The sequence below is a fragment of the Abramis brama genome, assembly GCF_963993115.1.
Source record: "Abramis brama genome assembly, chromosome: 19".
Taxonomy (NCBI): domain Eukaryota; kingdom Metazoa; phylum Chordata; class Actinopteri; order Cypriniformes; family Leuciscidae; genus Abramis; species Abramis brama.
The window spans coordinates 11,857,622-11,877,225 of NC_139981.1; the positions used below are offsets into that span (position 1 = coordinate 11,857,622).

The 19,604-nt window shown below is 37.4% G+C and overlaps 1 protein-coding gene across 1 annotated transcript; it reads right to left on the reverse strand.

Moving 5' to 3' along the window:
• Nucleotides 1-3,136: 3,136 nt before the first annotated feature.
• On the reverse strand, nucleotides 3,137-18,010 carry LOC311069857 (rap1 GTPase-GDP dissociation stimulator 1). Its single transcript, XM_084093356.1, has 14 exons — nucleotides 17,618-18,010; nucleotides 16,419-16,523; nucleotides 14,877-14,999; nucleotides 13,400-13,525; nucleotides 12,549-12,677; nucleotides 11,661-11,786; nucleotides 11,335-11,478; nucleotides 10,780-10,911; nucleotides 10,550-10,684; nucleotides 10,111-10,236; nucleotides 8,630-8,769; nucleotides 8,427-8,553; nucleotides 5,649-5,777; nucleotides 3,137-4,596 (listed from the first exon to the last, which is right to left on the reverse strand). Exons 1-14 carry the CDS (start codon nucleotides 17,628-17,630, stop codon nucleotides 4,469-4,471), a joined length of 1,683 nt encoding a protein of 560 aa, XP_083949482.1. The 5' UTR covers nucleotides 17,631-18,010; the 3' UTR covers nucleotides 3,137-4,468.
• Nucleotides 18,011-19,604: the final 1,594 nt, after the last annotated feature.

Below are 19,604 nucleotides of genomic sequence, written 5' to 3' on the forward strand. Positions count from 1 at the left end.
CCTTCACACAGTTCTCCTTACCAACTCTCAACTTGGCACAGCAGTTATTTCACATTCAAAATGCATTAAATCTACTAAAACACTTCATACATGTCTAAAATTGAGCCATTCCTCCATAACACTAGCAAAGCCTGTCACCCAACAAGCACACTTTATCACTCATAAAACAACAATCTAAAAAACACTAACAGCACATATAGCATTATAAAATGTTTTCTTTTGTAAAAAAAAAATTATAAAACAAAACATGACAGTTCTCTACTCTTTAGAAGTCACTGCAGAATATGTTACTGTCAGGGTTATGTTTAGGTCTGTTAGTTTTTTTGTGTTTTACTTTGGTTTCCCTGTTCCAGATTTGCCTGTGTGTTCTCATTCATTGTTAGTTGGCTAGGTTGCTAATCAAGTTGCACACCTGTTCTGTGTTAGGTTAATTAGATCATTGTATATATAAGCCCTTTGATTTCCCAGTTCTCTGTTGTTGTCTTTGTTTATGTGTTGTTCCTTTGTTAAATCTCATTGTTTATTAGTCTCTCCAGTATCCTGTTATTCCTGTGTTTTACTCCTCTTTGGATTTAACACAGCCTACATGTGACTGTTACATGGTCCATGATTACATTACAGTACAAAATTATTCCTAAATGGTCCCCTTCAGTAATGAAATTGAAAGATTAACATCTTCAGCTACATCCAATTGCTTTGATAACATTTATTTTTTTTAGCGTCAGGATAATTTCAGTATGGTATTACTTATGAAATTGCTTTCATAATCAGTTTTGTATTGTTATTGTTTTGAACTTAACTTTAACAGTTTTGAAAATAATATGTAAACGTGCAAAGTGGCCTGTAGATACATAGAGTTTTGGCGGTGGTTGTGTTTAAGTGAGAAAATAATTCATATCATTCGAAATAAGTGGTTTATGAATGCATTTAGTGCCAAAGCGGTGATATAATAAATGATCCACAGTTTAGGCCACTGTTATGCTCACTGTGTGAAGAGTTTTGAGTGAAAGTGACCTACAGTAAGTATTGAGAAATTGATCCAATAGTGATTGTAAAAAAAATATTATTTTTTTTAAATAGAAGTGTGCTGCTGGTTTTGTAATGTCAAACTAATTGCAATTTATTTTTCAATTCACCACTTAAGGATTTTTTGTAATGTAGTGTATTCAATCAATTCTGTAAATCAGAAATAAATTACAGTATTTGTACTGCAACACATATATAAAGAAGACTTATGTCATGATTCATTGTCACTTTGCAGTAGAGTAGAAGCCATACATCTGTAGTTTTTCATAACTCCAATGGAGATTAGATGTGCAGATCCAATGGACCAATCACTAACCTAAGATCAGTGCGCCTTTTTGTTTTTCTCCTCTTCATCCCTTTTTCTTTCTTGTGGAAGTTGATAACTCTGAAGGATCAGCAGATTAACCTCTGTGTGATCTGTAATCTGTAAAGGCCGTGCTGTAATGTTCCACAACAGCAAGCATTGATTCAATTGTGAATTAAAGAAAGGATGAACTTGCTGAAATACAAAGATGACATTATCATTTTTGTAGCATCATTGAAAGAAGCAGCACAGTGTCCATTCAAACCAGTTTCTGTGTGGTTTTGGGTGTTTGTGTAGCTGTAGTGGTTTAGATATAGCAATGCCCAGATTACAACCGTAACATGAGCGTCACAGCTGCAGTTCTCTGATGAATCTTGACACAGGAAGAGGGAAACCAGCCCAGCAGCCTTCCTTCAATGAATATAAATCAGCAAGTTCATCTCAGATTGTGATACTTCCTTTTTGAGTCAGTACTTGAAATACCTGTTCTGTTGAGCAGTATACAGTACTGATTCTGTACATTTTAAAACAGGAATATACCTGTGTTGCAATTTAAAGAATAAAAGGTTTATGCAGAAATATGCCCTTTAAGAACATGCACTTAAACTCTATTATTCAGTAAAATAAACAGTATGTCAATTGGATGGGAAATAATAAGGAGGAAATAAAAAAGTATGTACACTGTATGTTAAGTATTGCAATTGTGGAATGTATTTTAACATGAATACTCGGCTGGTTGGGTTTAAATGTTTTTTTAAATGACACTGTATTTACAGTACTTTGGGCATTCTCTTGTTCTGATCAAATAAAAACAATCAGATTTCCATCCTCAGCAGTTGTGAGTTCAAATATATTAAAGTGTATGATGGCTATATGAAAATGTACTGGATAACAGAATGACTCACCTGTGATTTCCTCCTAGTGAGGTTATTGAGCTATTGCTGTTATAGGAGGTGGAGGTCCACTCAGTGGATGATGGAGGAACACACTGATTAGGCTCAGCTGGGTGCCGTGGCTTGTGTAATGTGGACAGATGAGAGTGGATGAACTCTGGGCATGTGGCCTGTTGTACCAATCACCTGCAGAGACTACCCATATGTTTCACTCGGCACAGATCCTGCAAAACATGTCCACTGTTTGTTTAATGCAAACATGTACACAAAACCTCAAAGATAGTGGTTCCCTCAGCCATCATAATCCTTTGTCACATGAATCAACACCCTGGCCTTACCAGAGTAAACTGTCAGAATGTTCGTTACACATAATATATACATAAAAAAAAAAAAAAAAACACAGTAATTGGTAGCTATTCTGATTTCATTACACAAGTTAATTAAAAATAATAGGTTACCATGAATGACAAATAATCAGATTGTAGATAGTAATTGCCATGAAATTAGACAGCAAATAGATACGTACTGAACTGGTTTCTCAGCTTTTTCTTTATTAAGATAATGAAGATTTGCTCCCTAAGGCCATTGAAAGAGCTGTACAGACAAACGCACTGAAATCTGCAATGAAAGCATGCCTTCTGGTCAAAGTAGTGTTTCAATTATCTCCATCTAGTGGTCATGTCGAAGACTTCTGATTTGGGGGCCTTTTAATGAAGGTGTTCATAAGAGGTTTACAAATAAGACAGTTACAAGAATAGAGAGTGACTGCATTTTTATTTTTAAACTTTCTACATCATCCTTTCATATATATATATATATATATATATACATACATATACATGTATATATGTATGTATTAATAATCATGGTTGTTTCCTGTCTAAAGATCATTATATAAATAAAACCAGGCATTCTCTGCTGTATTTCCACTTTATTGCCAGAAGCAAGCTGTTCTGGTAAACCGTACACTTTACACACAAAAATAGTCTATTTATTTAAAAAGGTAATCAACACCCATTAGCACAGCAGCTATGAAGGACGGATGGATATTGTGCTATATATCAAGCTGTGAAAAGCCTTGTGATCTTCAGTGCTGCATGAAGCCTTCTTGGCCACATCAACATCACATATTCAGCTTGTTAAATCTGAAAAGTCTGACTTTGCCCTCAGGCCATTTGTTTCCGGGAAATATACAGGCCGCACACTCATAGACACAGTTCAAAACATTACTTCCTCTGACACAGTTGTCACTAAGATTGTTCTGTTTTGTCGATTGTCTGACCTTGACCGAAACAGCGAGTTTTTAAGACATGGATACAAAGATGCAAACACAACAGCATTTACACAACAGCATTTACACAACACTGCTAGAGGTATCAATGACGATTGCTTTTTATTTAGACTTGGGAAGCTCAAGAACTGTTCTTGATATGTTTCTGGCTATTGCTTTCATGATATGGAGATTCAGTTTTGTGCTCATGGCTAGCTAGAAATAAATGATCAACATGATCAAAGAATCTGCATTAAAAAGCCCTACACAAGAAAACTTAAATAGTAAGGCCAGCTATGATATGAAAATAGACATTACAACCCGAGACATACTATTTTCTAACCATTTTTTTTCATTCCACATTTTATAACTTGATGAAATATAAATCAGCTGTGTTAACATACTCTGATAGAAGAAACCACAAGACAAATATAACACTACTCATATAAACAGCAGTTTGGTACATTGGTATGCAACATAAAATTATATATTTGTTATTAATTCATTTCCATGGACAGACAGCAAGCTCATAGATAGATACAGCTGCTTTGCTAGATCTAGTGATCGTACAATGGAAGTCCATGGCAAATATAATTGCATGTTTGTATGCAGATATTAACCAAGTTATTTCCCACTGAACACTCCTCATAAATTTAAAGAGTTGTTTCTGTTTCTTGTTTAGTAGGGCAGAAGGTTCATTACTGATGTCTGATGGATAGTCTGTCTCCCAAGTGTTTCTGTCCCTGGGATAGCTGACAACAAATGACATAAATCATTGAACACAAATTGACTTCTTCCTACTTTAGATGATTAAATCGCACCACCTTTCTCCAAAGTGGCTGGGGTAAACTTATATTGCTTTGGTCTGACTATATGCCAAGCTAGATGGGAGTAACTTTTTTTGTTTTACTGTCCTTATGGGGATGAACTGTCTGAAAATATCCCCACACGGATGACTATGCAAGACGTGTTAGCCTAGGCAGTTTCAGAAAGAACAGCCATCACCGTGTCGGCCTGCTTAGCCAGCTTTGTGCTGGTGTGACTGGACAGTTTGGACAGGGTATCCCTCAGGTTTAGAGATGTTATCTGCTCCCTTAACATGCCTGTAAGAGAGAAAGAGAAGGCAAATGATGAGAAGAGGTAAATAGAAAGATATAGTTTAGTTCAAAACAAGGGTTTTCTATATTGTATGCCTGTTGTTATCCCAATGAAAACATCAGTTAGACAGACACATAAGTACCTAAGAGTAATTAGAGATAACAAGGTATCTAGGAAGGACCATATAGACAGTATATGTAAAAAGACAATGTGGAGAATATATGTGGAGCCGTCTCAGGTCTTTTGGAGCGAGAAAACAGATTATTTTATTATGTCTGTGATTATGAGTGTCTTACAGTATTGTAATTCCATATGGTATCAGGTATCAGCCCGTCTGTTAGTTTAAAAACAAAGCTGTTGAATCAATTAAAACTTTGCTCTATTATTACAGGTCACCCTTTCGAAAAAGTATATTAATTATCCTATTATAAACTTCTTAAGGCTGGCCAGTGTTGCCAAGTCTGCGGTTTTCCAGTGGAATTGGGCTACTTTTAAGTTGTTGCTGTGTGTAACATTTTTCTGTGGGGTTGATTTCCATCCCCATATATACAAATTCAGTGGCGAATTCATCCGCCTGACGGAGAAAATCGCATTTGGGTTATTTTTGGGCAACTTTTGATTGGCCATTTGGCTACTTTTATTGCACAGACCTGGCAACCCTGAGGTTAGCTAATAATATTGTCTTGGAACAAAATCATGTACTGCATAATGAATTTGTATTCTTACCATCTATCGGCAGTATAAGTTTCTGAGATATTATCAAGTCAGACTAAAGCATTCTTTTGTACATCAAGCTGTATTGAAACTGAATATGTACGTAAGAAATCAAATGACACTAATTGTAACTCTTTGTCTCTTATGTGTCTCTTTGTCATGTTGTTTCTATGAGATTGTATTGTTGATTGTACTGTATTGTATTGTTGACTGGTGATTATCAGGGTTTGGGGATTTATGGGTAATGATTGTGAATGATTGAGTATATTGTCATGCAAGAAAAATTTCCATCCATCCATCAATATTTGCCCTTTCCATAGTGTGTTCATTTTGCGGTACTGACTGGAGTTGGCTAGGCTGCAAATGAGGCCTAAAGCACTGAATTTGACCTCCACAGCCACAACAGGGTCATCTAGCATCTTCTGCAAGGTGGGAAGGAGATCTGCATCCAGAAATGGTTCTTGGACTGCCTCTGCAGAGAAGAGAAAGTGGCACGCATATACCAAGATTAGAGATGGGATGTATGAGCAGGAGTAACGCATTACAAAAGTAATGCCATTACAGTAATAAATGAAACTCAGTAATATAACGCATTACTAATAACATTTTGATAATATAATACCGTTTACAATCTCAGAAACGTACGTTACAACAACGCATTTTTACCCAAAATTAAGTGGTGTTATTTTTATTTTTTTTAAGAATTTACCAACACTGCGAGACATTCCAGCACCAGAGAAAAAAATTGAAATCAATGGTTGAGATGACTGCAGAGACAGATTCTACATTTGTGAGATGGACATACTCCCATTATTTTTAGTTAGTCAGAGAAAAGAACAAGAACATAATAGTCAAGTGCAATATATATGCAACACCAATGGAACTCTCTACATCGAGAAAGTAACTTGAAGAAACAACTGGACCAGTTCCACGCTAACACTAAACTAACCGAGAGAGCTGCAGGGTCGGAGAAGAGAAAGAATGTGGCGGACCAGAGCGCGGGGCAAGACAAAGCAACAGAAATTCATTTTCTCTCAGTCTGCCATGCTACCTGAACCCTGAGAAGTGAAGAGACTTGTTGCGGAACATATGCATGCCAGGTTTGTGCTGTGAACTTGAAAGAAAAGAAAAGAATAGAAACGAAACGAAAAAAAGGTTGTGCGTCTTGCCATGTCATTAGGCTAAAGGTTGCATTATAGTGGGCTCTAGCTCTATTGTGTTTGGTATCTCTACCATAATTTACCAGACTTTGATTGCTTGTCTACTTTTGTGATTTTTACAGTGGCTGTTACTTATTGTATTGTGTCATAAGCCTTTACTGTGCCTATTACATTATGGGCCAGATTAACTAAACATGGCAAATTAGTGTGAGAGCGCAATTCCAAAAAAGCGCCGATTGGAGTGGAAAGTTTAGTGCGTGATCTACTGACGATGTGCAGATTCAAGAACACAGACGCAACCGTATCATTTCCATAATGACCAACATAATCTACCAAGAGCAGCGCAAATTAGCGTCTGATTTAAGACATGCATTTTTTGGATGGTAAATAATGGCGCAAATACCAGTAAATTGACTAGCTTAAACCTTAGTAAATCACCTTGCAAGATTAATTTAAAGTCCCCCTGTGGTGAAAATCAAGCATTTAATGCTGTTTTAACAACACCATTGCCGAGTATTTTCCCCTTAAAACTGCAGTGAACCAAAGACAGTCTCAAACCGTCGTCACAAACTACCTTGTAACCAATCACGTCAACGCGTGATCATCAACGAGTGAATCTCTGAGCTGGTGTGAGTGAGTGGAGGTGGGGCTAATGTGCATATTTATAGAACCACGTATAATAAATGAGGCAAGGGTGTAGAGTTACACTTCAATTCAAGCAATTTTAAGGCATAAAGAATGTTATAGAACCACGTATAATAAATGAGGCAAGGGTGTAGAGTTACACTACAATTCAAGCAATTTTAAGGCATAAAGAATGTTTTTTCAAGGATTTTTTTAAAAAATATGTCCTTTTGGTGATCAAAGATGAGTTTTAAGGGATAATATTATTGACTACAGGAGGACTTTAAATACTCTCCAACAAATGCATATGCATTAATGTCAGCTGCAAAAATAACTACGTCCACTTTTCAGCGCTAATTATTTACTGCGTGCGTGTCTTAAGTAAATCCTGAAAGTAGCTTTTTAAGGCCAAAAGAGGGTTTGCGCTGGCGCAAGCTGTTAGTAAATCTGGCCCTATATAGTTAGTAGGCTTGTGGCTTACACAATCATTATACTATATCACATTGCTCTCCACTGGATGTATAATGAGCAGCAATAAACTACATTTTAGCATTTGAGAATGCCTAGTCATATTTCTGTGGTTATTTTGGTGAAAGTAACTTAAAAAAGCCAAGCAAAAGTAGTGTAATGCATTACAATTCAGAGACTGTAAAATTGTAATGTAACTAATTACTTTCAAATGATAGTAACTAGTATATATATATATATATATAAAATGTATTACATTTTGGAAGTAACTTTCCCAGCACCATGTATGAGGGCACTGCACAGACAGATGCCGACTAACCTAGACAATGGCAGTGATTACAGTACATCACTTCTCAGACATCCCACAACCCGACTAAAGGCAATTCAACATGTTCAATTGGCAAAAACAAGTGGAGATCAAAGCCAACAGACACCAAAAGGGGTAACACACTTTATCAGGTTTTGTCGGATCATGTTGCACAATGTTGTTATGTTTCAGTCTGTCGTGCAGAGTGAAATGGCCTAAAGACTGGCAAGACCTGTTCACACATTAGGTTGATAACTATAAAGATAAAGATAAAGTTTTAAAAATCATTCTAAATTTAAAAGAATAGCAAAGCCCAAACCACAACTATAATGATATCACTGGACTCTGTGTCATGTTTTTTAGAACGATTTTTATATTTCAGTATAAGTGTGGATGGTTGGACACTTCATGCACTCAACTGTCGCAGCTTTCCTTTAGTAGTGGAGGGAGAAGGGCTATTAGACACAAATAACCTCTTAAAATTGATACACTAGTATGAATAGTGCATAGTATAAAGTGTATATTGTATAATATGTCTTATGGGACACAACCATAGTCTCACCAATGTCTATTGCAGAGGCAATGGCCAAAGCAACTAAAGCCTCATTCTGCATGATGACGTGCTCACTGGTTGCCATTGAGATGAGATGTTGGACTCCATCTGCTTTAATGACAGTTTGGATGACTTCCTTTAAAGACAAGAGCGGGTTATATTTTAGACAGCCATAATGACAGCAGTTACACATATGTGTGTCTAAAACTCACAGGGTTTCGGCTGTGTCTTATGAGAGCTGCTAAAAGGCGATTGGCCTCGCCTCTGACACCGGCGTGATCTTTAGCCTCGCACCACTCCATGACTCGTGCTAACAAAGCTGTATCCTTCCCTAAAACTGAAGCTGCTTCTTCTACGAAATGGGAAAAAAGTACAGTAGAAATGAAGAGAGAAAACATTTAATAAGACATTTGACTGTCATTTAACTGTTGATACATTTAATGAGACATTACAAATGTCAAAGAGATGCTGTGGCAGCACTTTAAGGTTTGTTTACCTCTGTATTTAGTTACTCAGTTCACGTTTGTCAACGGAAATAATCACTGGAGTGCAGACAATAATTTAGTGCGTCAAAGCCCTTGCAGGCCTATTGTCTGCATACTGAGGTGTCTAAGGGCTCCCTCTAAAATAACACACTTTACTGAAGGGCTGGAAATTACAGCCTCTATGTTCCCTACATTTGAACAACAGTATAAAGCTGTAAGGAGAAATGTTAATTCATCAGCCATTATAGTCATTTGGCAGGTAATTGTATAGTTTAACAAATCTTTTGTCTAAAAATTACAACCTGTCTTTTGTCATGTCCTCCTTTTCAACGGCCAGATTAATGTACTTTTTTACTACCACCAGGACTGTCACACTTATTCAGTTTTTTCATTGTATGCATTTAATAGTAATTTTAAAATAACTTTTTAAATTTAAAGAGTAAAAAGTGACATTGCATTCAATATATTTTGTCAGTTCATGCATTACCCGGGAATCAAACCAATGACTTTGCCGATGCTAGCACCCCAACTAACAGGGAACGTTCTCAGAACTTTGTCTAAAGTTCTGGCAAGGTTCTCTCAGTGTTTTGAACAAACATTATTCCAGTAATGTTAATAGAACGTTTGTTCAAAAAGATATGGTCTTTAAAGGGATACTTCACCGATTAGCATTAAGCTTTCTATCAGTAGAAACCCGGTAGTATTTTCAAATGACCGTGCTTCCCTCCCTCATGTCCACCTGAGACGAGAGATTTCTGTATTGTGTGTCTGGAAAAAACCCTCCGTCATTTTGCGTCATCGGAGGCTTTTTTGGCCAGAGGCTAAAAACTACAGCCAGTAGTAGGAGCTAGTTCCGCATGTTTTCAACCCGCCCATAGGGGGGGGGATCTCACGATAAAACGGCATCTTTTCAGTTTCGAGTCAACTAGTAGCCTAGTTGTATAATTTCTTCCGATACTGCCCTCTGTAACCGGTAGGCATGGCCTCGTACGGCAGCAAAGCAAGTGCATTCTGGGAGTTGTTGTCTTTCATCCACATTAGCCAAAAAAAGAATTTCTGGCTTTTCTCAGTCTAGAAGGCACCAACTTCTAAAATAATTTCACATTTCTACTACATAAATGACCCAATTTAAAAACACATTCATCTTTACAGCGGTGAAATATCCCTTTAATAATGTTCTCAAAATATTATTTTTCTTGACCCGTTACCTTGGCCGTCCACCATCATGCGCAAAGTGCCCAGCAGTTTGAACTGGACTGGGGGCATGTCAGAGCGCAGAAGGGTCCTGATCCTTTCCGTGACTCCATCCTCCAACATACGCACCTTATTGGAGGCTACATCAGGGAAATAGAGAGAGTAAGACTACAGAGCAAAGCTGAAACTAAGAATGATTGTGGTAGCTGGTTATGGCAAGACATACTTCCCCAGTTGATTAATCACTGTACATTATGCCAATTGTTTTGTATTACAAGTTTATTACAAAACTTTGTTTAAATATGTAAATAAGCATTAAATAAAGCCAGGTTCAATTAGTTCATTAGTTAAAGGGTTTTGGATATCTTTATTCAGAAAATACTGTTAACAGCCAGAAAAAAGAAGGCAGTTTGATGATATTGAATTGTATGGAAAAGAAGAGAACTGAAGAACCTGGAATGGCGAGATTTCGAAGTGCACTGAGGCCAGCGTGCTGCACAGATACATCTCCCTCTGATACATGTTGCTCCAACAGGTCCAGAATATGAGGAACAACTCCTAATTCCAACATCTTCACACAGTTGCTATCTATGAGCAAAAAAAAAGAGGAAACTTGAGACTTGAGAAAGTTGGAGTGATTCAGACAAAACCTTCTCTAAAAAAAACTATATTCATCTCCTCACCATTTCTGGCAAAGTTAGCAATGGCCAGAGCTCCTGACAACTGCAGCTCAGTGTTTGATGACTGCAGCCAGGAGAGAACATCCTGATACACCATCCCTGTCCCTTCCCCAAAACACTTCTGCATTGATTCATCTGTAATGGAAGACAGATGCTAGAAAAAGCCTACATTAAATAAAGGATGCTGAATCTCTCATCCATCCATTTTGGTTAATAAAGCAAGCAATATAAAATAAAACAGAACAGTACTCAGACTTGCATATTTATTGACATATTCATGAGATTCTGTTACTAGTGATGGTCCACAAGTGGATTAAAACTAAAATGTGAAGAGATATGAAGTTAGTGGTGGTAAGCACTATTTATATACTATTATAGTTTTTTATATATTTTTTTAAATGAGCTTTTATTTTTAGATTTTCGTTTATGTTTCATTTTAATGTTGTTTTAACATTTCTAATGTTCTAGTTTTTAGTTCAGCTTTATTCCAACAAACAAAATTTTAACAGTTTTAGTTTATGATAACAACCCAAGTGGTGAAGTAATAGAGAGCCATACCTCCCAATAGAAGGGACACTATGAGGTTGGAAGCCACTTTGATGCTGCAGAGGTCATGTGTGTCAGAGCCACCCTGAAGAGTTCGAATCATTTCAGAGAGAGCCTCAGGCACGCCTGCTTCCACAAACTGCAGCTTCAGAGCATCTAAGAGACATGAACATGTGGTCACACAGGGATTTGCAAGGACACGCACAAGTACATTTTCCGTTCACTTCTAGACACAGTGACTGAGGAGCAAGATCATATTTCAACCAAAGTACTCAATACAATTAATGTTTTGTAAAATACAGGCTCATGTATGGACCTGGTTTAAATATTCGTCTCACCACTCTCTCCCAGTGACCCAAGAACCTCTAGTATGAGATGCCGGCGTTCAGCATCCGGTGCCCGCTTCAACTGATATGTCAAAACCTCCGCAACACCCACTTCTGCCAGAGCCTCTCGTGCAGCATCTGAACACAGTGGCATACCTCAGAATGAATCACTAGATCTTGTATAGATACAAGAGATATTATGAGAAAAAATACCTGAATATTTATGTAAATAAGAGTAACTGAGAATGGGATGGCTATAAAAACAGTGTTATGGATGCACGATATATTGGTAGCATATTGGCATGCTCATTTTCCCTATTTTTACTTTCAAATGAACTTTGCCCTCATCTAATAACACCTACTTAAAGTTAATCTTAAGTTAATATTATTAAAGTTAATAAACATAAATAAATGTAATAACACTTTAGGACATCTTAAAATGAATATCCATGTTTCATACGGTATATTTTTATATTGTGACGCTTAAATTCGCTTGTATTTTAGTTTTTTAAAGATTTATTTTTAGTTTATTCAAACAAAATAACATAGAATGTAAACATCGTTCATTTATCGGTTATGCAAAAAAAATATAGATCATATAAAAATGATAAATAATTATAATAATAATAACATTAAAATTATAAATAATTACATAAATAAATAATATAATATATAAAAAAAAATGATAGCCCAAAATATCAACACTGGTGGTCATATATCGGTTAAATAAATAAATACATAAATAAATAAATCACCCAGAATTTTAGGCCATGTAGTCTAATGGTTATGGGAAGAAAGAAAAAAATCAGTGTATCCCTACCAAGTGTGACAATGTCCAGTCAGCCAGTGTTTTCATTATATATGATTTTAGTGCTTTCCTGCTCTCTATTTTTGTCTTACCCACATCAGCAAGGTTGCAGAGTGCCAGCAGGCAGACATTTACCAGCGGGTCATTCTCAGGATACTGCTGCATTATGGCCACCAGCCTAGGGATTACTCCATTCTCCACCAGCTGCATCTGCTGAGCAGCTGAGAGAGAGAGACATGGGGCGGATGGGTGAGTGGGCGTACAGGGACAGACAGCCAAGAGAGGGATGGGCATTGAGAGCTATAGAAGATGTGAGAATAATCATGGAGAGAAGAGCACAGAGAATGAATGGTGGTTTATTTTATTATGAATGTGCGTAATGAAAGCTCTGCATGAACAGGTTGTCGCAAACCAAGCCTCAACAAAACAAGAGCAGAATATACATTATACCTAAAGCATCTTTTTAGCTAGCTACTTTTTGACTAATCACAAACTGCATAAACAACCTAAGGAACAGCAAGCAGCCTTTAGAATATGAAATTCAACATAGACCTGGACAGAAGTGCTGGTACTTTAGAAGAAACTTTCGTGTCAACACAAAGGCAGAGAAAACTAGGCCAGGAGATGTTGACAAAACAGAAAGTCAATCCAAGGACTTAGAAAGGATCAAAGAATCACTCCACACTACACGTCTTTATACCAGACGCAGATCGCCGAGCCATAATATCAGGAGAACTACAGGTGAAACTCCAAATGAAACTATGTGGTAAGAAAACTGTGTCAGAACCGAAGCGAAGAAGCTGAATGGAACTGTGGGACCAAATCAGAGACGCATCAAGTCAAGGAGCTTTTCTGTCACACCGAACACTACGAATGCTCAAGCAGCCCTACCCTCAAACAATCAAACGTTAATTCAGAGACATCCAGGAACAGTTTTACTCACCATTTTCAAAGCAGATCCGTCCAATTGCACGGCCCGTGTGCAGCAGCTGGTCCTGGTCTGTGCTTTTCAGTAAAGGGACTAATACGGTCACCAGACCTGCTTCAATACAGCGGTCTCTCACAGTGGCTAACACACACAAATGCACAAACGTCATGTTTTACATAATGGTGGAAACCTCACATTGCTTTCTATTGAACTTCTTATTCTATTAAGCTTAATATAATTACCTGAGTTGGAAATTATTTCCCTAATCTTACCCATTACAAACACCTTTTGGCATTAAAAAGAAAGGTTCCAAAAGGTTGTTTTTTTTTGCCAAAGAACCATTTTGGGATCCCCAAAGAACATTTCAGTGAACAGTTCTTAGAAGAACCTTTCTTTTTTTCTTAGTGAAGAACAATTTGAAGAACATTTTTTCACTATAAAGAATGTTTTGTCTAATATAAAGGTTAAGTGGATGTTAAAGGTAATTCATGGAAACACTGATATTAATAAAGAATCTTTATTTTTAAGAGTGTGCATTTGAAAACAGACATTATTTAGTCCCTCTATTGAGCTGTTTATATAAGTTTTATTTATATACATGGATGGACAAATACGAGGTTTTATCTACAGAAACTTTGTGAACTCAAATGCTTATAATGACAGTTATTGATATTTGATAAGTAAATGATATTTGTAACTTTTTTGCAATAAAATGACAGACTTCTCTATCTTGCTAATGCTAATTTCATAGCTAGCATTTTAAGTACCTTAAATACAATTAAACAATATTTTCATTCTCGTTACATAATTTGACAAAATTGTGGCTTTGTGAGAAATAACACACAATAAAAATATTCAGTTCACTGACGTGAAAGGTAAAAATATTCACCTTGATTCACACAATGAATATTGAAATGGTTTATGTTTATTTCACACTTTGTTTAGATTATCATAGTTTTTAATGTAATAAATTATATTTTAATGACAGATGTCAGTTTTATGATGAGTCTGGGACAAAAGTAAAACCTATAATAAAATTGGTAATACTTTACAATAAGATCTCATTAGTAAATATTAGTTATTACTTTGTTATAGTTAACTAACTATAAGCAATACATTTTTACAGCTTTTATTGATCATTATTAGTGTTAGTTAATACAAAATACAATTGTTCATTGTTTGTTTATGTTAGTGCATTAATGTTAACAGATACAACTTTCGATTTTAACAATGTATTAGTAAATGTAGAAATTAACATTAACTAAGATTAATAAATGCTGTAGAAGTATTGTTTATCGTTAGTTCATGTTACCTAATGTAGCCAAATAACGCTATCAAACGAAACCTTATTTTAAAGTGTTACCATAAATAAAAGGCATTTGAAAATAGTAATAAATGAAGGATAAAAAGCTTCAAAGAATGTCATGGCTAAAAGGCTGAAGTTGATGCAACACCCATGTAAGTAACAGACTCTAATATAAATCTCATTTACCTTCTCTGGCCATCTCTGCCACCAGTAAGGTGACCTGAGAGGTGAGGGGACTCTTCTTCCTCAGGACTTGAGCCAGAATGGGCAGAACACCACTGGACACTATTTTCTCTGCTGTTCCTTTCTCTGGGGATAGAAATAGATTTGATTATTTTCTTTGCATGTTTGTAATATCTATATAATGTCTAATACACACAAACATGTGTTAGTGGGGTATATATAAATATGCGTGTGTTTATTTGGGTCATATACTTTACAGGCGTGTTTTCCATTTTTGTAGGCTGGATATTGTCAGGGTTAATCTGTGTTTGGTTTGTTTTGCACGTGTTTAGTTCAGTTTCCTGTGTTTCTGTTAGTTACCTTGGTTATTCATTGTTTAATCATCTTTTGCACATGATGTTCATTTGGTTAATTAGTTTGGTCTGTGTATTTTAGCCCTGTATTTCTTTCTGTTCATAGTCAGTTCTCATGGTGTGTATAGCGGTTGTTTTGTTCCATAGTGTTCTTAGTTCTGTTTAATAAATACAATACTGCTGCAAATAGATCCTTTCTCACCTTTATTGCAACCAAACATGACAGACATCCCCAATGAATAAAACCAACTGAATATTTTAACAAAGCTTCCCTATTTTTTTACTGATGTCGAACTGATTTTTTTATTGCTCATCCTGTTGCTTCACGTTTTCTTTTATCTCCTCCCTCAGGTTTTGTTCTGTGCACTCCAGAGATGCTCTGACAGCAAGGCTGAGTAATCCGTTCAAATTCACAGTAGTTGACAAGGATCTGCCCCGGAGACAGAGATGCTAACAGGAGAAAATCTGTCATTAAAGTATGTTCTCCTCAAAAAATATATATGCACAAGGGCCACGGTGGCAGGTCAAGCTGTCAGAGGAAGCCTAGCTGCTATGGTAACATCTACTTTGTGTTCTTTTGCGGAGGCTGCTTTTCCATTTTTACATTTTAGCATTTGTGATCCGAAAGCACAAGGAATGTGCCAAGAAGGGCCAGCTGGTGCAAACTAATTTGTGAGAATGAGAAGAAGATGGGGAGTGAAGTGGAGAAAAGAAGAGAAAGATTAATGAGATTAACCCTTTCTCTCCTTCGCCTTCCCTCTCTCTGTAAATGTAAATGCGGATTACTTGTCTCCTACTTGTGCCCCAAATCTGCTAGCAGGAAGATAAGCTGACCCTCTGCTGCCCCCTACATTGGATTGTCTTCCCACACACTCACACACACACACACACACACACACACATACTACTTCAAGGAGGCAGAGGCAAATAGCAGCTCACAGCAGGATGAGTATGTAATGAGTGTGACGCTAAATGATGCCCTCACTCAGCAGGGCATCTGGCAAAAACACACATCACTTTCACATGTGATCATGGCTTTTTAGTCTCTTGTATGGATCATGGCACAAGGATTGGATGTTGCAATAGATATACATAAAGATATGGATGAAAAGACGGATTTATGGATTGATGGGCTGACAGATACACAGAGATTTATAAATAGTAGTTAATGAGCACATTGGTGTAAACTCACTCTTCTCTAATAGGAGGGTAAGCAGAACATCCAGATGAGGCTTCAGCTCCTCCTCCACCAGCTCTGTGCTCACAGTGATGGCTTTCAGGGCCTCGCTGAGAGATTCTGAAACACAATCATGAGTGTCACCACACCACGATCCCTACCGCACAACATTTCAAAAGAACAAGCAGATTTAAGTGTCTCTGAGACATTTTTCATGATGATTCATAACCATCTCAGTTATATAGATATAGTTTATCCAAGCATTCGGTGAATTTCCCATGTACATTATCGTACAAAATTATAATGAAGTAAACTAAATGTCTGTATAATGATATTAGGATTTTTTATGTAATTGGTTATTTACACACATGCTTCATTTAAATTACCTTTAATGCTCACTTAAAAACACTAATAATTTAATAACACTGTTACATTAACTTTTAATAATAATAATAATCATTTTTTTACAAAATGATGTGCATGGATACACTATTTAAATAAAATACACAGCAATGAATGAAGATGCCTGTGGACAAACATGTCAGTGTGATTTAATTTCAATCTGCTGTGACATTCTTCACACCATGAACATTTGTATATATATACATGTACGTGTGCCTATATTATAGCCTACCACTAATACATTAAAAGTCAAACACTATTTGCATTTGCCCACTTTGATGATCACAGGAAGCAAACTGGGCCAGAAAGAGAGAAACAGAGACGATTCTGTATCTCTGGCTGTAAGTAATCACCCTGATAATCCCTGGTAAGCAGAGTGGAAATAGACGCAGAGGAGGTCTATCATACCTTTCCCTTCCCCAAACTCCCTGTGATCCATTCACAGACACAATAGATATGTTCTGCGTTATCAGCCCTCTCCATTATAGGTGTAAAGGGCAGGGATGGAAAGCAGCAGTGCGTATGAGAGCTGGGCGGGGTTGAGGATACCCTGGGGCTCTCATTAACTCTGGGTGTCTGGCTCCCAGCATGCCCTTATTTTAACACCCACACGCTGAGGATACACCTCTCAAACACTGGGGTTCGTCTCACCTGGAGGGTTAATCACAATTCGACTTCTCCGAACCTAAGAAAGTGTGACCTTTAGAGGCAGAAAGTGTGTGTGTTTAAAGTTAAACCTCATATTGTGGTTAAAAAACTTGCAGAATAACCCAAATAGGATTTACAGAGAAGAGAATCACTGAATCACTCACCTATGTCTGCCATGACCACGGGTCCGCTGAATCTCTCGCTGAGCGTCCGTGCGTGTCTCGGCGGCGTGTGGTTAGAGACAGCCCTCCTCAAGGCAGGATGGAAGGCTCCAGCCCTGAGAATGCCTGAAGTCAGTAAAGCAGACTCTCCTGTGCTCGGCTCCTCACCCTTCCCGTTTGTGCTGATCACACATGCGTATTCCTTCGGTCCCTCGCTGTCATTCGCTCCCTCACTTTCACTCGGTGCCTCTCAGTGACGCTGCATCCACTTTGGCTAATTCACATGCCCTATTATTTCAGTGTGTGTGATTCTCTCGCCGATGCAATCCTACCCGCCCCGGTCCTCGGCTCTCTGGCAGTATTCTTGCTGCCTCTCCCTCCCTCCCTCCTCATAATACACTCTAAATCCTAAAGCTGCTCAAAGCTCATCAGTTGACAATTAGCCCGAGGAAGACGCTGAGGCTAACACACAATTCTCATTGCACTGCAGTTCTACCCCTCCATCTTTGGGTATTATTGCAGAGCAAACGTGAAATTTAAACACTGGGATCTGTGGCCCAGGGGGTCTGGCAGTTATTTATCAAGATACTAGAGCTGTCTCAGTGGGGGAGACTCATTTAAAGGGACAGTTCACACACACAAAAAAAATGAATTTCCCTGGTCACTAAGCAAAATGTCCAAACTGCTGTTTTTCTGTTTTGTGGATGAGGACCAGCCAGAGACTGCAATGCAGCTAGAACCGCGCAAAAAAAAAAAAAAAAAAAAAAAAAAAAGGGTGAGAGAGGGTAAATGATGTTCACAGAGAGAACAATGTGTCCACACCAATAGACGATAATGTTATGTTTATTATAAGCACACTACAGTTATGTTGTCTGCTGCTTTAAATGCTTGAGTGCTTTAAAATTGGATGGGTTCTGATTGGATGTCAGTCGTTTAAAGGTCCCGTTCTTCGTGATCCCATGTTTCAAACTTTAGCTAGTGTGTAATGTTGCTGTTAGAGCATAAATAATATCTGTAAAATTATAAAGCTCAAAGTTCAATGCCAAGCGAGATATTTTATTTAACAGAAGTCGCCTACATCGAACGGCCCGTTTGGACTACATCCCTCTACTTCCTTCTTTAATGACGTCACTAGAACCGTTTTTTGACTAACCTCCGCCCACAGGAATGCTCCCTCAACTCTACCGAAATTCGTTTATGTACTTGCGTACTTCTTATAACTTACTGTGTTTACTCAGCTCTTACGGTGATTTTCTAAAGTAAAACTGACGCTTCATCTTTTGTGTGATGTACAATAAACTTTATTAAACTCATCAGTATATGTTTGATCATCATTCAGACAGCAGACTTATAACGTTAGGCTATTAATAAATAATGGATACATACAAGCAGATGACAAATACGTTATAATAACCGTAATTAAACTACTAAACTATACCTGTTTCATCTCTATACAGCACTCTGACTCTGTAGGCATTATTGTCCGACTCGAAATGAACACCGTTACTGAGAGTTTCTGATATTATCATCATTCCGTTAGATGAAATTGTCCTGAGAGACTGAGCGCGAGCTCATGAAGCTCCGCCCCCTGGGTCGTCCAGCAGCAGCTTATTTGCATTTAAAGGGCACACACTAAAACAGCGCGTTTTTCTGTGCCCCAAAAAATGACAATTTAAACATGCTGTAAAAAATTATCTGTTGGGTATTTTGAGCTGAAACTTCACATACACACTCTGGGGACATCAGAGACTTATTTTACATCTTGTGAAAAGGGGCATAATACGGGAAGTTTAACAGCTGAAAAAAATATTGTGATTCCAATGATATGCTTCCTCAGTCACCATGATTTTGCCAAGTAAGACATGTTCCTGGATCAACATCTTTTGTTGATCCTATAAAAACATTTATGTCCAAAGAGTCCTAACCCTACCCACAACTTAGCCTTAAGAATGGTGTAGAAGCTCTTAACCCTTGTTGTAAGCCTAAACTT

Bases quoted from the DNA above. Each gene is read 5' to 3' on its own strand.
- LOC311069857 (XM_084093356.1), bottom strand. The intron at 11,479-11,660 runs GTGAGACGAATA...CATGTCTCTTAG, and splicing joins TGGGTCACTGGGAGAGAGTG to ATGCTCTGAAGCTGCAGTTT. The intron at 10,237-10,549 runs GTTCTTCAGTTC...TCCCTGATGTAG, and splicing joins TCGAAATCTCGCCATTCCAG to CCTCCAATAAGGTGCGTATG.